Source organism: Dryobates pubescens, chromosome 13 (genome assembly GCF_014839835.1).
Source record: "Dryobates pubescens isolate bDryPub1 chromosome 13, bDryPub1.pri, whole genome shotgun sequence".
NCBI classification, from domain to species: Eukaryota; Metazoa; Chordata; class Aves; order Piciformes; family Picidae; genus Dryobates; species Dryobates pubescens.
This window is the reverse complement of record NC_071624.1, coordinates 5,076,442-5,093,913: the sequence shown is the minus strand read 5'-3', so window position 1 is coordinate 5,093,913 and position 17,472 is coordinate 5,076,442. Positions and strand designations below refer to the sequence as shown.

Here is a 17,472-nt window from a genome sequence, read left to right as displayed (position 1 = left end):
ATGATTTTCTCACAGAGCTTTTTTCAATGGGTTTTTAACACACACACCCCCACACCCCTCACCTCCCACCCCCACCCTCGCAAGGAGCTGAAATAGAACGGCAAGGCATACCTGGCAAAAATCCAGGAACGTCCACAAAGGTAATCAGTGGTATGTTGAAAGCATCACAGAAACGAACAAAGCGGGCTCCCTTCACTGAAGAATTTATGTCTAAGCACCCTAAAGTTAAGGAAATAGAGTAAAGTGTTAACAGTTCCAGTGATCTGCTAATGGCAACCTGAAAATCACCCTTTTAGCTGTATTGTCTTTTTAAACAATACAAAGCAAAAGCTTATCTGTAGACAATGCAGAGATGACCTGCCATGAAGTTTGCTGGTGTAGCACTAAGATTAGAGCACATCCTACATTTAACAGGCACTCATTTAGTTTTCCTGATTGCTGTGTTTAGAGAGCCTGTCCCTACAAGCAGCAGTTCAAATTACTTCTATTATTGCAATTTAAAACGTTTTTTTCTGTAATTTTCTTTATTGATATTTTTCAGATCAGTCATATTGAAAGGCTACAGAGTTTTCAGTTAAAAAAAAACACCACCAAAAAAAACCCAACACACCGCAACAAACACTAAACAAAATGAGAAAACAAAAATATCAATCCACAGCATTAAATGGTCCAGTAATATCGAGAAGGATTTGCAGCATTTTCAGTACATGCTGCAAAGTATTTCTGTGCTGTTCCAGTGCCATTTACAGCTATATTGTGTGCTACTCTCTTAAACTGAAACACATTTTGTGTCATCTTTGTTGAAATTGGCAATATCAAATAAAGACTAAAGTAATATTAAAGCCTGCCTGCTGTTTAGTATCTTGCCAAGTCCTAATCTTGTAAAGATTACAAATAAACAAATCATCATACTGGGTCATCTGAGATTTTTCCACAGAAAAAGGGCACAAAAATTAGGAGTAACACAGAAAGTTCTGCTTGATGAAAGTCTCTTCAGAAATTACCTAGTTAAGGACAGAAAGCAAAATCCCTTGACAGTTACAAAGCTGATTTTAGCTACATCTGCACTTTGTACCTTCATATCTAAATTATTTGAGGTCAAGAGCCCCACTTTTTCAGACACTTGTGTGTCTGAAAGCTTTGCAAGATTCTTGCTGTAGCAAGTTGACAGAGAAAAAGAAGTTACCTCACCCTACAGTTGAGTTTTAGGCATTTTAATGCCATGGAATTAAGTATACAGTTCCCATCTCGTGCTTAATTCACTTAATGGCAGGGTGATGCCAAATAAGTGATCTTGTTCTACTCTCCCTGCCTACGTGCTCCTACCACTGCTCTTGTCCTGAGCACAGCAGCTATTTCCCTATCTGCAAGCCAGCTCACCCCACTGGACCCACTAAATCAATTAAGTGGTTTTCAATTAGTTTTGTAACTTCACAGCTGCACTACAATCAGATGCAAGACAAAAAAAAAAGAGAGTATAAAGACATAGTGAGCATGAGTGGATCATACCAAACATGAACAGTTAACCTCACAGCCAGAGGGCCTGACAAAGCATGTAATTAACCCACTGTTAAAGAAGTGTCACACTGGACTGGTACAACCAACTCTAACCTGATGCTACTTTGGGTTGGTTGCCAACGATCCCAACCGTTCGTCCGTTCATCCTGGCAAATCCAACCACAATGTTTCTGGCATAGGAAGGCATGATCTCGAAGAACTCCCTTTCATCCACAATCTGCAAGGGTGAGAGTTAGGCAGAGCCCTTCTCAGGGCAGAGACACACATGCATATATGTGGATATTTATACACACAGGCAAACACAAAATGAGTTACTTTGGATCAGAATTTCTGAAGCACTTTGGAATTTAATAAATAAAAGTGAAGAAAGAAACCTTTTAGTCTTCTTTGCAGCCTTCATTCCTAGAAGAGTGCTAGACTTAACCAGCTAAGAAATGCCAGCTAAGCATTCCATCTTTATATTTCCTCTACAGTGAGTCTTTTTCCCTAGCTTGTAACAAATTAAAAGTTCAAGTAAGCTGTTAAGAATGTGTCTCACATGTTAATTACTGGCACACTACACTTTTAAAGAACAATTCCAGCAAGAACAAGGAAATTGTACTTCATAGAGCATGTTCTGGTGTGTCCATCTGCCCCAAAGGCACGAACAGAGGAACACTTTTATCTGCAGTAGAGGATCAGAGGCAGTGTATCAACTACATCTATCTGGAATCACCCATCCTTGGTAGCTGCACTCCTAGCTGGGTGTTGAGGTTCCAGCGTGTGCTCCGCACCAACATCCATCAGTGTATAAAGCAGGATCAAAATCCCCATCATAATTACAGATGGAGCAGTAGCGACACCTACACATGGCTGCCTGCTGGCTTCCTCCAGAACTTGTTTGCAGCTGTTTATGACAACTCTGCCTATGCAGAGTGCAGTTTGCCAGTCATTTATGAGACTGAGGCAAATGACAAGTTGTGAAAAATACAAGTATTATCAAAATAGTTTTCTTTCTTTCCTCAATGCTTCTCAAAGTCTGGGGAGTGTTTTGGGGTTTTTTCCTAAGTCACTTTACTCCTCTTTTTTTTTTTCAATGCCACCAGCTTGGAACAACAGGTAGTACTGAAAGCCAGAAGTGAAGATAAAAACATCCTGAGCTCGCCTTCTCCTCAATGCAGCCACCAGCAGGCTGAAAAATGTTGGCTGAATGAGTCTGTGGGGAGAGAGAGTCAAATAGAACAGCAAAAGGCAGAAATCTGCAAGGCTCCTACAAACACAGCTGAACTCTCCCCCCACAACCCCCCCAGTCTGTATGTGCTGCCTGTGAAATGGAGTTATCCTCAGAACCCTAGGTTCACCTGCTGATCCAACATCTGAGTGGCAGGAGCAGAAGCTGCAAAAGTTAGTATTTAAAATCTGGACTCTCAGAGTGCTCCACAAGGGCCTGTAACAGCCTCCCATGATAAAACTTCGTTTATTACATTGTTCTCTGTGCAAGTCTTTACAATGTACTAAGTTGTTAACATTGGAAGTAGTCTTAAAAGTTAGGCAAGAGAATTGCCAGCATTGTTTATGCTGCTTTAATAAAAGCTCTATTATTTATACATGGCAATACTGGCTTTCTTTAAAAGTCATTAGGGTTTGAAGTGGGTTTTTTAAGTTGTAAGAGGTTTCCCTCCCTGCTGCCCTCCCAGGAGATTGCCTCGCTTAAGGCATTAACATTGGAGTTTCCAACCTTCTGAGTGCTTGAGTTGTAAGTAAATATATGTATTTCATATATATACACACATATATATTCTTGTTCTGTCCCTGTAGATAACTGCCTTCTAAACTAACTAGAGAAGGGTCAATCTTTGAATATAGTTCATTACATTTTATAACAAAGTGACAGAATCCAAGACAGTAATAACAAGGTGCAGGGAAGAGAGCAAGTAACAGAACTCAAGGGAGGAGATTTTGGGCCCAGAGAAAAAACTGATTTACAGCTATCTTCCATCTGTAGTTATGCATGCAGCACAAGATGAATCCTGGAAACAAATCTTAGCATTACTTTCATCTGCTAAAAATCTATTTTCCTGCAGGTTTTTGTTTGTTTTTTTTTATCACTACTCCAAAGATGAAAAAAGTAACTTGTAGAGACTGAAAAAACTCCAACCAACCAAACAAAATTACCTTCAACACCATTCTACTGGTTTCTTTCAGTTACTTACACACAAGTGACAGATTCATATGAATATAGCAGTGCTCAGGCTAGCAGACTTACAGAGTGTATGATATCCAGCATGTCATAGGCTTTAGTAGATTCAGTTGGGACGAGTGTGTCCAGCTCAGGCACCAAACGGTCACTGCAGACAATAAGTAAGCATGAGCAACAGTAGTTACAGAGAACACCGAGACCAAGGAATTGGATGAACAATTCCATCTCTCTGGGACTTCATGGAAACTGCTTTTCAAGTATGAGGAAAAAGAAACAGGCCTCTTCATCTCAGGCAGTTGTAGCTCAAGCCACTGAGCACACACGCCCTAGGACAAAACCCTGGCCAGTATCTAGTTTCCTAATACCTTCCCTTCTCCAGGCACCTCTGCTTAGGAAACCATGTCCCAGAAACTGGGCTGGAATCCCTCTGCTGTGAGGACAAGATGAAACAGCTGGTGTTCAGCCTGGAGAAGAGAAAGCTCTGGGGAGACCTTATTGTGCCTTTCGGTACCTAAAAGAGGCCTTTACAACAACTGGGGACAGACATTTTAGCAGGACCTGCTGTGGCAGGACAAGGGCTAATGGGTTTAAACTAAGAGCAGGAAGACTTAGACTAGATCTAAGGAAGATTTTTTTTTTTTTTACAGTGAGGATGGTGAAACACAGATGGCCTAGGTTGCCTGGAGAGGTGGTAGAAATATTCAAGGTGAGGTGGGACAGGGCTCTGAGCAATGTGCTCTAGTTGGGGATGTCCCAGCTCACTGCAGATGGGGTTCGACTGGATGACCTTTAAAGATCCCTTCCAACACAAAGCATTCTCTCTTTGACTAGAGAAGCCTAACTATCCATAGAGAGCATCATACTGGAACATCCTAATGCTGGACATGGCAGTGTGCAGGGGGCACTGGAGGCATGTGGGACACTTAGGGCACAATTTGGCCATGGGGAAATGGATTTGGTAACAGAAGTGTCAAGTGGCAGAAGCAGAAGAGTCTGCTTAGCCAGCAGCTAAAGGCAGAGGAAGGTTTCCTGTCATATGCCTAGATCTACTGCACTTTTGTCTTCACAGTTAAATCCAGAAGCTGGGTAAATGGCTGTGTTTAAAGAATCTTTACTGTTACTCTGCTTAACAGTGATACACTTCATGTGGAGCTTTACATTTAATAGAAATGCTGCCTCCCTTAGTAGCTGACACTATCAGTTAACTCCAGCTTTGGTTATATTGGCTTCATTAAGGACCTGCAAGTGTTAGCATTCACTGGGTCTCTGAATTAATTCACAGTCCCAGTGAGGGGGTGTCAGTTTTTATGAGTCACCACTGAGAAGACTTCAGGGAGTATTACATTTGTGCTATTCCATAAAAAACCACCAATCTATATTTGTTATAAATGGTGCTTCTGTGGAGCTCTTCCTGAATTACTATTTTAACAATGCTGTGATTTAGTATATTTAAAACAAGACAACACAAGGCTCTAGACACCCAATTTAAACCCAAAGGAAGTGATCTGCATTTGTGACAATCAGACAAAAAATTAACAATGCAAGCCCCAGAGCTGTCTCTGTGCTCCCTCACAAACACAAGACTAGAGAGGCACAATTCCTCGCTGAGAGGTCAAGGGATACATCTATAAATAGAACAAAACTGACATCAACACTTCAAGGATTTTTTCCACATGATTAATAAGAGTATTGCTTGCAAATATCTCCATAAAGTATCACAAAACCTTAATCTGATGAAAGCAAATCATTTTAACATACTAAACCCAGAAAGCTACAAAAGACTGTAAAACATTTTCTTGTCCATAATGTGCTCCAAGTTCTGTCCACTACCTGTGATACCCTAAAGGATAAGGGAAGTGGACAAATTAAATTACTGCTCCTGCAAATTCACAGTGCTGGAAAGTACTGAGGGACATTATAAAGGCATTACAATCAATAACCACCATCAAAATGAAGACACTACCCAGGATCCCACAAGTTTGACAGTGTCCTTCAAATCTCCATAGATAAAGGACATCTGGAGCTTACAGCAGAGTCACCAAGACCTCAGTAGTTAAGAACTGTGTTTCTTCCAGACTCCAGTTATCTGGAAGGAACTGTTGCTCATTGTCAAAGTAGCCATCAAAAGCCTGCTTGAGATGCTCACCCAGATGGCTATTGATTTTCATTCCATACAAAAGGGAAACTGGACTCAGGCACCAAGAACTGATAATAAACTCCAGAAATTGGTATGCATACTTCAGAGGAAAATAAATTTGCTCAAAGACAGATAAAGGTAAAAATCACACCACAATCTGCACCAAATGCAATGAATGGACACCCTTCAAATGTAGAGGACACTTCACTGTCAGCTTGGTAACTACAAGGAACCTTCCTCTATTTTAGAACCCAGGCCACCTCCATCAAAAACTTAAACACATCTGGTGACAGGAGAAGGGGCAAGAGTTTTAAATTAGGGAAGAATAAATTTAGATTGGATGTTAGGAACAAGCTCTTTACCACAAAGCTGGTGCATCACTGGAATAGGGTGCCAAAGGGAGGTAGGCGAGGCACCACCCTTGGAGATACTCAAGGTCAGGCTCAACAGCATTCTGAGCAACCTGATCTAGTGGAGGATTGGACTAGATGACCTTTGGATGTCCCTTCCAACCCAAACCATTCTATGATTTCAGCAACGAGGATGGACATTTTTCAACACCACAAAGAAGAGAAAAAAATAACAAGAGAGTCATCCCATCCCCTCCCCAGCTTCTGGACTTCACTGTGAAGACAAAAGCATGTTACATTTAATTCTTATTATCAGTAGCAAATTTCTGTGGTCTGAAAAAGATACAATAAGAAAGAAATTGCTCTAGAGGGATGGGCTTTGACTGGAGCAGCGGTAAGGATCAAACACGTCAGTTCAAAGCAAGAGGAGTCTATTAAGATGTTGGCATGCCCAGATGACTTATTACCCATCTAAGCATTAAGGCCACAAATGGGAGACATATTGGTGGTGCCATTATGAAACAGGCAAATTTTAAGATGACAGATTTGTTTCTACATGTACAAAAACTAAACTGAGGCACTTAGTACAAATTATTGAGCACTTACTATACTGTAATCCTCTAATAATGCATCTGCAGCCACATAAAGGAACTAATGTCTTACACATTAGTAGCTATAACGCAAGTGACAGCTTCTCACTAGAAAATAAACTGCCTATTTTAAGATACATTGATTAAGGGAAAAAAAAAAAAGACTCTTGTTTCTATAGCAAAATTAAACCACCACATTCAGGTCTACAGAGGGCAATTATCCCACTACAGCTTGTTGAATGCGTAGAAGGAACGAGATGGCCTCAAAGATAATCCTCCATATTTACCAAGTAAAGAAGTTATTTGCTTTGGTTTGTCACCGTTGACTAAGAACAGTCTTCCAGTTTAATGGACTCCTAAAGATCAACATCTGGGAAAAAAATAGGACCATTCTTTAAGAGCAACTGGCCAATTTATTTCCCTAATGCCAAACAATACATTTGAAGTACCAGAGCAGTGATTTGTCAGATTTGATGCAAAAAACCCCACCAACCTCCACACACAGTTTCAAAGACATGACAAAGAATGCCAATAACCTTCCCAGCTCATCGTATAAGCACCACAACATACATCAGACATCTGTAGAACTGACAGAGCCAATACAGAAGCAGCTCCCATTCAGAAGGCAGCAACAACCTCTTATGAGTTACCTACAAAAAGAGCTGAACTGGGGGTACAGCTGGATCTCGGGTCAAAAATGCTTTTACTCCATTTAAATCATTTAGCTATAACACAACATATTATTTACACTGCCAGCCAAACAGCCAAGAATGTGTTAAACAACCAATTGGAAAACCATTCTTGGGATATTTCTACCCTAGTTAAAACAAGTCTTATATCAGCATAAAGAAACACTTTGTTCCTTTATTCAGTGCCACGGTGTAGTTTATTTTTTGTGACACATATTTCTTTTTACATAAACTAGTTACAACACTGCCTGTAAAACAAATCAATCTCATCAACTCAGGGGGGGCAATTTTTTCATCTCCAGTTTGACAGGAAAGGGTACTACCAGAGGGAAAATGTGAGGATTGTACTTGCCAACATGTTCCTCCCAGATATCTTTTGGCACAGTTTCACTGGGAACAGACTCAGCTTTACAGAAGAAGTGTTTACACAGGATCAATAGTTAGTGTAAAAGATTTTATCACAGCAATCCGAATCAAGCTTATAGTATCATTGGTCCTACCATATGTAACAGTTTACCTGTAGGTGCTTCTTGGCTAATGGGGTTAGGAGCGTATCAAGCTTTCTTGTAGGTTAAGGACACAAGCCCTATGAGGAGAGGCTGAGGGAGCTGGGGTTGTTTAGCCTGCAGAAGAGGAGGCTCAGGGGAGACCTTATTGCTCTCTACAACCAATTGCAAGGAGGTTGTAGCCAGGTGGGGGTCAGTCTCTTCTCCCAGGCAATCAGTGACAGAATGAGAGGACACAGTCTCAAGCTGTGCTAGGGAAAGTTTAGGCTGGATGTTAAGAAGAAATTCTTCACAGAAAGAGAGATTTGCCATTGGAATGGGCTGCCCAGGGAGGTGGTGGAGTCACTGTCAGTGGAAGTGTTTAAAAGAAGACTGGATGAGGCACTTAGTGCCATGGTTCAGTTGATGAGATGGTGTTGGGTGATAGGTTGGACTTGATGACCTCAAAGGTCTTTCGCAACCTGGGTAATCCTGTGAATCGCCATTCTCTGCCTTTGACACGGACAGCAAGGCTGTGTACCTGGACAGTGCTGTCCCTCTAGCTCCTGGAAAAATTCTCTGATAAAATGCCAGACAGTTGCTGGTTCTCCCCTCTTGAAATGATTCAAGTCCTTCCTTTGTTACATTGCCAACTGTGTAATGAGCCTGACAGACAAGTACCTAACACATCCAAATTTCTGCCTCCTTTTTGCTTCCCCACCTTTAACCTTAATGAACAGAATTTACACAGGACACCTAACTGACAACACAGAGCAAGTTCTCCCCACTTTTGCTCACTGTGCGATCTTCTGCCTAGCTTGCTCATTTCACGGGACTGTGACAGGCCATCTGCACAGATTACTACTGCCCCCGTTCTGCACACAGCCCAAATCATGCTGCTTTCAGAAAATAATAAACAAAGATAACCTAACAGTGAGCATGTGCATATGTGCATGTGCTTGTTGAAACACTTCCCAGGCACAAAACACTCCTTTCTTTGCACTCCTTGGGGCAGGGAAGCCATGAAATTGTGTGGTCAGAAATGACAGATCTCAGCCACGCTCTTCTTACCTGGGATCATGGCATTCACAAACTGGAGCTGGGTCCCGGTTGCTAAGAGGTAAATAATTAAAGAACTCTCGAAGATGAAGTAAAGCATCTATATCATTCTCAAAGGCTCTGTGAGCCACTCCTGGAAACAAAGTGAAGCAGTTATTATTTTGCAAGGTTTCATTTTCAAGGACATACTAATAAAGACACGAAGAAGTCACAGCAAGATTCTTAAAACCTGAGCTATTAATAAGTGGGAGTTTTAAGCCACCAAATTTGACCAGCTCAAAACATCTAGAAAATGTGTGGCTGTATCAGACTTCCTCCTTCACAGGTCTGGATTCTTGACCTCATATTTGAAATAATGTAAACTGGTTTATCAGCTGTCAGAGACCTAGCTGGATCCCAGCCTTCTGGATTTCAATCCAGGTTACAGTGCTGCACTTGACTACAAGTTCTTTTACAAAGGCTGGATCTAAGTAGCGTCTGTGTGTGTTCATTTCATCATCAGTCCACACAGAATTTGAGATCCCACAGTCATTTTGGGCCTCAAAGATTCATGACTCACCCAGTTATCCCAGAGGGAAAACTGCCACTCAGTTTATAGTTAAGAAGTTTAATCAATCATGTTAATAAGTGAACAAGGGACTGTTAAGAATCTTTCAACACATGAAATTTCTGGACAACAGAAAAACCCTCACACCACCCCAAAGCCTGCTTTGCTAAGCCCTACCCTCCAACAGTCTTCCCACTGATAAATATTTTGTGGATTTGCTACTTTCTCTTCCAAACACCAGAACTCTCCCACACTCGTGTTTCCTCTAATTCACTTTCCATTACTGAAAAGGACCAGCAAGAGAGCCCTACACAGAGTGAGATTCTGCACTTAAGTAGAGTTTTATCACTTTGACTCAAGTGACACTCAGGAGTATCAAAATCTGCATTAGACCATCAGCTGTTCAGCTGGAACAACTGCATCATGCACTTCGAAGCACGATCAGTATGTTGAGTGCACCGTGCAGCTCTCACCAGATACTGCAGTGTGCGTCTTTGCACCCCCAAGCTGCTCTTGGGTGACATCTTCATTGGTAACAGACTTAACTACATCTGGGCCAGTGATGAAGAGATAGGATGTATCCTAGGGGAGGGGAAAAAAAAAACACAAGAACACACAGTAAATGCTAGACCCAGGCTGCAAAAATACCTCAGAAAAAGCCACAGACTCCTCAGATTTCCTCAGAACCAAGAGAAGAGTAGAACACAAGGACCAATCTCTTAAAAATCCTTCATATATTGTATCCAAAATCCACCAAAAATGCAACTATCCACAAGGTATTTGGGAAAGTGTTTCCTGACTTACTAGAAACAAGCTTAATCCAAAGCAGGATAAAACCAATCTCAGAAAAAAAACATCCCCTTCATGTAGGGTCAGTTTGTGTTTGTTCAGTGTTAGCAGCAGCAGGTCAAGATAATACTCTGCCCTTACCTTCACCATGAACGTGAAATCAGTGAGAGCAGGCGAATACACAGCTCCACCAGCACAAGGACCCATGATGAGGGAGATCTGTGGAACTACCCCCGAACACAGAACATTTCTCTGCAATACAAAGACATCCAGTTTTACCCAAAAAGTGCATCTTTAAGTCTGTGCACAGCTCCTGCAGGAATTCACAATCACAAACAGCAGAGGACACCTCGCTTTATTTACTGAGAGAGAAATATCTAGAGAGAATATCTTATTGCAGACAGAACCAAAAGAATTATTATTGCCTCTGTTTTGCTTCTTTCTGTTCCCATTACATTTGGTTACATAAACCATGCAACAGCTGCAAAGGAAGAGGGAATATGTGACCTAAATAGATGCGGCAGGGGCAAAATCATCACTGAGCATGGAGTGGTGGGAATTGGATGCACCTCAATTTGAATACAGAGGCATACTATCACTCAGAGGCAGAAGGAAGCTTTACTAGCCAGCTGTGGTAGAGAGTCTTTGAAAAATCAGATTCTTGCACTGCCTTGAGTTTTAGACAGTGGTGAATTACTGCTGTCCACCAACATAGATGCCAGAGGTGCTGACAGCTGGCTAAAGATGAGCCAATGTGTGCTCTGGTGGGCAAGAAGGCCAGAAACGTCCGGGCCTGGATCAGCAATAGTGTGGCCAGCAGGAGTAGGGAAGTGATTGTCCCCCTGTACTCAGCACTGGTAAGGTCACACCTTAAGCACTCGTTTCTGTTTTGGGGCCCTCACTACAGGAAAGATGTTGAGGTGCCTGAGGAGGTGCAGAGAAGGACAGTGAAGCTGGTGAAGGTTCTGGAGAACAGGTCTTGTGAGAAACAGCAGAGGGAACTGGGATTGTTTAGTTTGGAGACAAGGAGGGTCAGGGGAGATTTTCTTGTTCTCTAAAACTACCTGAAAGAAGGGTGGAGTAAAGTGGGGCTTGGTCTCTTCTCTCTAGTAACAAGTTTTAGGACAAGAGGAAATGGCCTCAAGTTGCACCAGAGGAGGTTTAGGTTTGATATTAGAAGAAACATCTTCACTGAAAGGGTTCTTAAAGACCGGAACAGGGAGGTGGTTGAATCCCTATCCCTGGAGATGTTTCAACGAAGCAGAGATCTGGTGCTGAGGAACATGATTTATCTGCAGATTTGGTAGAAGTAGATAATGGTTGGACTTGATGATCTTAAAGGACTTTTCCAACTGAAATAATCCTATGATTCAGTGGGTGGCATGTTGTGCAAAAAAATGTTTACATTGCTCATTGCTCAACTGGATTACAACTGACTTCTGCAACTGTTCAACTGCTTCATCCCAGATTGCCCTAATCCAAAAGACCACTAGGATGTAACTCATCATCCCACCCATGCACATTCCTACTGAGAGCACACCCATGTTGTTCATGGTCTGTGCACCTACTGGAAAGCAATGTGCTTAGCTGGGCACATAAAATGTCATTTCAGTGAAAAAAATGATCAGTAGTGTGTTTAGAGGAAAAATTCTTGCATTAGCTACAAAACTGCTGGACATGCCCAAATGGCAAGATGGATATTGCAGTGTATGCTGCTCTTTACACAGAAACCTCTGACTTGCAACTCTCTTTTCCCATACTGACCTACCATCTGGACAAAGCAGGTACTTGGTGCTTCTGATCTGAGTTTCTGAAGTTTTCATCACTTGCAGAGTGTTTGATTTACTTTAAGTCCCTCTTTCTGCAGTGGAAATCTTCCACTTTTTATCAAGCCCTACTGAAAACAAATCTGTTGTGTGAGATTCTTAACATGTCTTTATTTCAGAGGAGACACAGGGACAGCTGGTGATGCATCACAAGCATCAGTCACCTACCAAAACAGTCTCTGAACTACTGCATGCCCACCCATCTCAAACATAAACACTTAAGAGAAACATAAGCACTCAGGCAAGCTCTACTTCAGTGTAAATCAGAAAGGTAAACAGTTGTTTGGGGCCTTCTTCCAGTGAAGGAAATTGCCTATTCTTTTGTTCTTATGACAAAGCTCACTATATAGTGCAACTCCTGCAAAGCTTATCATTGGATCACAGTGCATTACATGGTTCTGCATTACCCAGGTTTAACACACAGGAAAATGGAACTAAGTAGTAATTTGCCCAAAGCCAAGAAGAGAACCAAGAGGACAGTCCAGGTCTCACAAGCCCTCATATGTGCTGCTTTATCACCAAGCAACCGGCTGAAATAGGATGATGATAACCTGAAAGTTTACTGACAAATACAACTTAAGTAAAGAAAGACTTTGCACATCTTTGTGGATGCCCAGCTTCCTGGTCATCCAGTTGCCTACTTACCAAAAATATGTCTGCATAGCCTGCCAAAGACTCCACTCCCTCCTGGATACGGGCTCCTCCAGAGTCATTCAGTCCAATCACGGGTGCTCCGACCATAGCAGCCTGATCCATGATCTGATGATGAATGCAAACTCTTCATTATTGACCTAGCTAAGCTAAAATCCAAAAGCAACCAACTCCCCAAACTGCACACCCCCTTGAATAAAATCCATATGTATCAGAAATTGAACCATCTACGTAGTGCTTGGCTTGTCCTTTGTTTGCATTAACTATCACAGGCATTAACTGCTTACTGTGCTGTCATGTTTTGACTCAGCCCAAACACTACATGATACACATTTCATCCCCTTCATGACCTTTAGTATTTATCTGCCTTACTAGCTGTTCACCTCCATACTCACACTGCATTATCCAAACCCTGTGATAAGTGACACAATCACAGGAGTTTGGACCAGAGAGGACCAATCTGTCTCTGTTCACAAGTGCTCTTAATTGCACCATAAACATTCCCTCACAAACGTGCAATCTGATCTTGAAAGTTTACTGCAGCGGTCACTGTGTGATCTCCCTAAGCACCACCTTCTAATGTTTGCTTATCCTTCTCAGAATTCTTCCAGAAGAATAAACTAAATCTTTCCTCTGGAAATTCAGAAACATTGCTTCTTTCTTGATATACATGAGACAGGCTGAGCCTCTCCCTTCATCAAGTACCTCAAATCTCCTGCCGGCCTTCATATTTTCTTTCATGTTTCTAGACCATCATTTCAGTCACATTGCTCTTTCTAGATCAAATTTTCTAGCCCTCTGACCATTTTTGTTACTTGCCTTAAGATCAAATACAATACTCCAGCAGAGGCTTAAGTGGGAGGATTAAATTCCTTACATTCCTTACATAAAATATTCCTGATTACTAAATCCCAGTAAAATATTTGCCATTTTCCTAACACTACAGCACTGATACATTGTTAAGATCTGCTTTAGCTCCTAAATAATTTCTGTAAAACTACACATAGTCAGTCAATCCCCATGCTGAAATTTTAAAGTGAATGATTTCTCTGCCTGGTATGAGCCCTTTCAACCACTCTCACAGAATTACATCCTATTTCAGACAACCTTTTGGATTTTGAAAACTTCAGTCCTGTTTGTGCTGGCAGCACCAACCTTAAATTTTATATTGCCTAGAAACACAGTAAGCATGCTCAGGCCTATTCCAATCAAGAGTATCCCAGCAGTATCAGAATTCCAGCCTGAACATGAAGTGATGATGAGACTCTCTGCAGCATTCTTAAGTGGCCTTGTTTCTACCTTCAATGATTGCATGTAGAACAGGGGTGCTCCATGCTTTGCTCCTGGATGTCCATTCAGAAACTGAAATCTTGCTGTGTCAGACACACAGCACTTCATTGTTTAAACACAATCCCACATTTAAAAGGCATCTGTGGGGACTGCAAACAGAGACTGTGTGAGCCAGGAGTGGTCTTGTTTGCTTATGTGAATGCCACACTGTGGTGGTTTTAGGCTATGCCTTTAAAATGTAGTTACAGATTTCAAGCAGAAAAGTAGAAAAATAGAAATAAATCACTATTGGGTGTAAAAAGGAAAACAGAAGATTATTCTAAACAAATTCACTGGGTAAATATCTGGAATAAGAAGAGCTGTGTTGACTTGCTGGAATGTGTCCAGAGAAGACAACAAAGCTGGGGAGGGGTTTGGAGCACAAGCCCTATGAGGAGAAGCTGCTGGGAGCTGGGGTTGCTTAGCCTGGACAAGAGGAGGCTCAGAGGAGACCTTATTGCTCTCTACAACTACCTGAAGGGAGGTTGTAGACAGGCGGGGGCTGGTCTCTTCTCCCAGGCAACCAGGAGCAGAACAAGAGGACACAGTCTCAAGCTGTGCCAGGGGAGGTTTAGGCTGGATGTTATGAAGAAATTCTTCATAGGTAGTGTGACTGCCCATTGGAATGGGCTGCTCAGGGAGGTGGTCGAGTCACCATCACTGGAGGTGTTTAGGAGGAGACTTGATAGGGTGCTTGGTGCCATGGTTTAGTTGATTAGATGGTGTTGGATGATGGGTTGGACTCGATGATCTCAAAGGCCTCTTCCAACCTGGTTTATACTATTCTATAACAATTCTTCCCTTTTCTCTTCTCTCCTATTCTCTGGCTGTTTTGCTTCACTCAGGAGTGATAACATGCTTCGTCTGGCTTTGGCTAAGTCTAACTTCTCTGCTCCTCTCTCTTGTCCCTTTTGTACAGCGGGGTGGGGGAGGCAGGGAGGGAGAAGCAGGGGGCTTTCCCTAGTCTCTTGACCAGGGGGTTTTCATGTAGTTTGCTAATTGTAAATATCTGTATAATATTGTAAACACTGCATATTTTGTACATCTTCATTGCATTCCATCATAGAGTGCAGATTTTGCTTGTAAATACAGCTTCATTTGCTTCTAACTGAGTTGGTCTGGCAAAAGCTAATGCTGGGGGGAAACTTCACCACAAACACAAAGCACTGGAATGGGCTGCCCGAGGAGGTGGTAGGGTCACCGTCGCTGGGGGTGTTCAGGGCGAGGCTTGACAGGATGCTTGGTTGCATGGTTTAGTTGATTGGGTAGTGTTGGATGATAGGTTGGACATGATGATCTCGAAGGTCTCTTCCAACCTGGTTAATTCTATTCTATTCTATTCTAAATACATTATCAAACACCTTATTAAAAATGAGCGGAGGTGACCTTTGTTGCTTCCTCCTAGAGGGCCTGTCACTTTATCAGGACAGGTCAGTGAAACAATTCCAGTACCAGTTTGCTATTTTGCAGGGCTTCATATACAGAATAATTCTGCAGTTTTTCCAGACACTGAACTTGTTCCTCAAACACTCATCAATGTGCACATTCAGACTGTTGCCAATATGTTCAAGTATTTGAGATCAGACATTTTTTTCCCATACCAGGATTTTTAGGGAACATTTCAGAATTCATTCTCTAAAACACTTTTTTTCATCTCATGGATTCAACAACTGTCTTTAAACATAACACCATAGATGCACACACAGGCTTTACCGTGTTCCCCAACACAAGTGGGCACATAATACTCTCATAAGAGCCACACAGAACCTCTGCAGCTTCAGAGAAACTATTACAAACATTTAATGTGGTCTGACCACAGGCTCCTCTGCAAAAGTAGCAGGCAATTCATAGCCTGGACCCACCTAGCCTGGAGCTTTGCTACATGATGCCAAATAGTGCTGCTTCTGCAAATCCAGGAAAAAGTCCCAAATAGGAAATGATTACCACCAAAGCAGGAGACCTCCAAGGAAGTGCAGCTAAGGGACAGCAACTTCACTTCCATGTTCCATCCCTTAAGCTACCAATAAGGTTTGCAGGAGCCAAGATCATCTCTCAGAGCAGATTATTCCAAGAATTCAGCCCATTAAGAACAATTAAGATAAGTGAGACAGATCCAGAGCCTTCAAACATCTGAGTCTACCACTGACACCAAGCAAGCACAGTACCAACTGGGAAGGACTCACATTTCTTTGTAGTTCTGCTACCACCTCTCACTGCTTCTTTAGAAATGAGAGCTCAAGAAAACAGTAGAAAGCATCCCAGTATTCCAGTACCTTTACATCCCTCCCCAACACAGAGACATTCCAAAGCTCCAATATCAAAACTTGGTAAAACCAAGTAGTCCTTTTCCAGCCCGAAGTCTTTGTATTTTGTAGTTTTAGAACTCCTCACTGCTGAGAAGTCTATGTGAAAGAGCAGTTAATTCCATCAGGAGAAAAGGCCTTGTACATCAAAATCCTTGGTTTTGATGCCACAGCAGGAAAATTCAGGAAGTTCTCACCAGCCCACACTACTGAACACTCATGCATGAAAAAGTTCTTGTCCTCCCCACCCCTGGGATTCACACAATTTTTCCAGTGATACAACCAGACCAATGAGAATAAATAGCCACACGTGCCTGATAAGGCCAGTTCTGAGTATAAAGGTGACCTCCAAGTTGCAAAACTGTTTCTCTTCAGATTGTTTACTTGTTACATTTGCTTTTCATAAACACTGCACACTTTCACATAGCACTGTTTATAGGAAAACTTTTCTCCAAGTCCTTTCCCATTTCTCCAGCAAACAATGGCTAATTATTTTATATTTCTCCTTTGCAAGTCTCTCCTGTCCTTTGTATCCCAACAGAAAAGGCAGCTTAACGTGGAAAAGCTTGGCATTTTCAGGTTGCCACAACACACACCAGAATCCACTCAGTCACAAATCATCTTCTCCAAAGTCATTAACAAAACAGACTGAAAAAAAACCCAACATTGAGAAGTTTTTGCTTTGTTTTCCTCCCTGCGAAATATTACCTTGCAGATCTTCTGGGCATGAGCTCCAGATAAACTGCCTCCAAATACAGTAAAATCCTAGAGGGAAAACAAAAAATTCAAATCAGGGTAAGAATCCTTTCAGTAAAAATTGTAAAATGTTGCCAGTAAATAGCATAATCCTATCATGCTTATGCTTTTGTATGCTGCTCCAAAACAACCTGCCTCCCTCAGAGCATCCTGCACAGCAATCCTCTTTAATCCAAGGAACAAGATCTTTTACTGCATTTCCCAGTGAATTCCATGTAAAAAAATCACAAACTTACTATGTCTCATGTGCCATTTTTTTCCCCC

The 17,472-nt window shown here is 41.9% G+C and overlaps 1 protein-coding gene across 1 annotated transcript in view; it reads right to left on the bottom strand.

The window, feature by feature from the left end:
- PCCB (propionyl-CoA carboxylase subunit beta) overlaps positions 1 to 17,472 on the bottom strand; it is a 30,771-nt gene that overhangs the window by 6,693 nt on the left and 6,606 nt on the right. Inside the window, exons 4-11 of the mRNA XM_054166633.1 lie at positions 17,161 to 17,217; positions 12,815 to 12,928; positions 10,485 to 10,595; positions 10,028 to 10,136; positions 9,020 to 9,140; positions 3,764 to 3,845; positions 1,612 to 1,735; positions 112 to 219 (exon numbers count right to left, since the gene is read on the bottom strand). Coding sequence (XP_054022608.1) covers positions 112 to 219; positions 1,612 to 1,735; positions 3,764 to 3,845; positions 9,020 to 9,140; positions 10,028 to 10,136; positions 10,485 to 10,595; positions 12,815 to 12,928; positions 17,161 to 17,217 — 826 coding nt within the window. The remainder of the gene's footprint in view (positions 1 to 111; positions 220 to 1,611; positions 1,736 to 3,763; positions 3,846 to 9,019; positions 9,141 to 10,027; positions 10,137 to 10,484; positions 10,596 to 12,814; positions 12,929 to 17,160; positions 17,218 to 17,472) is intronic.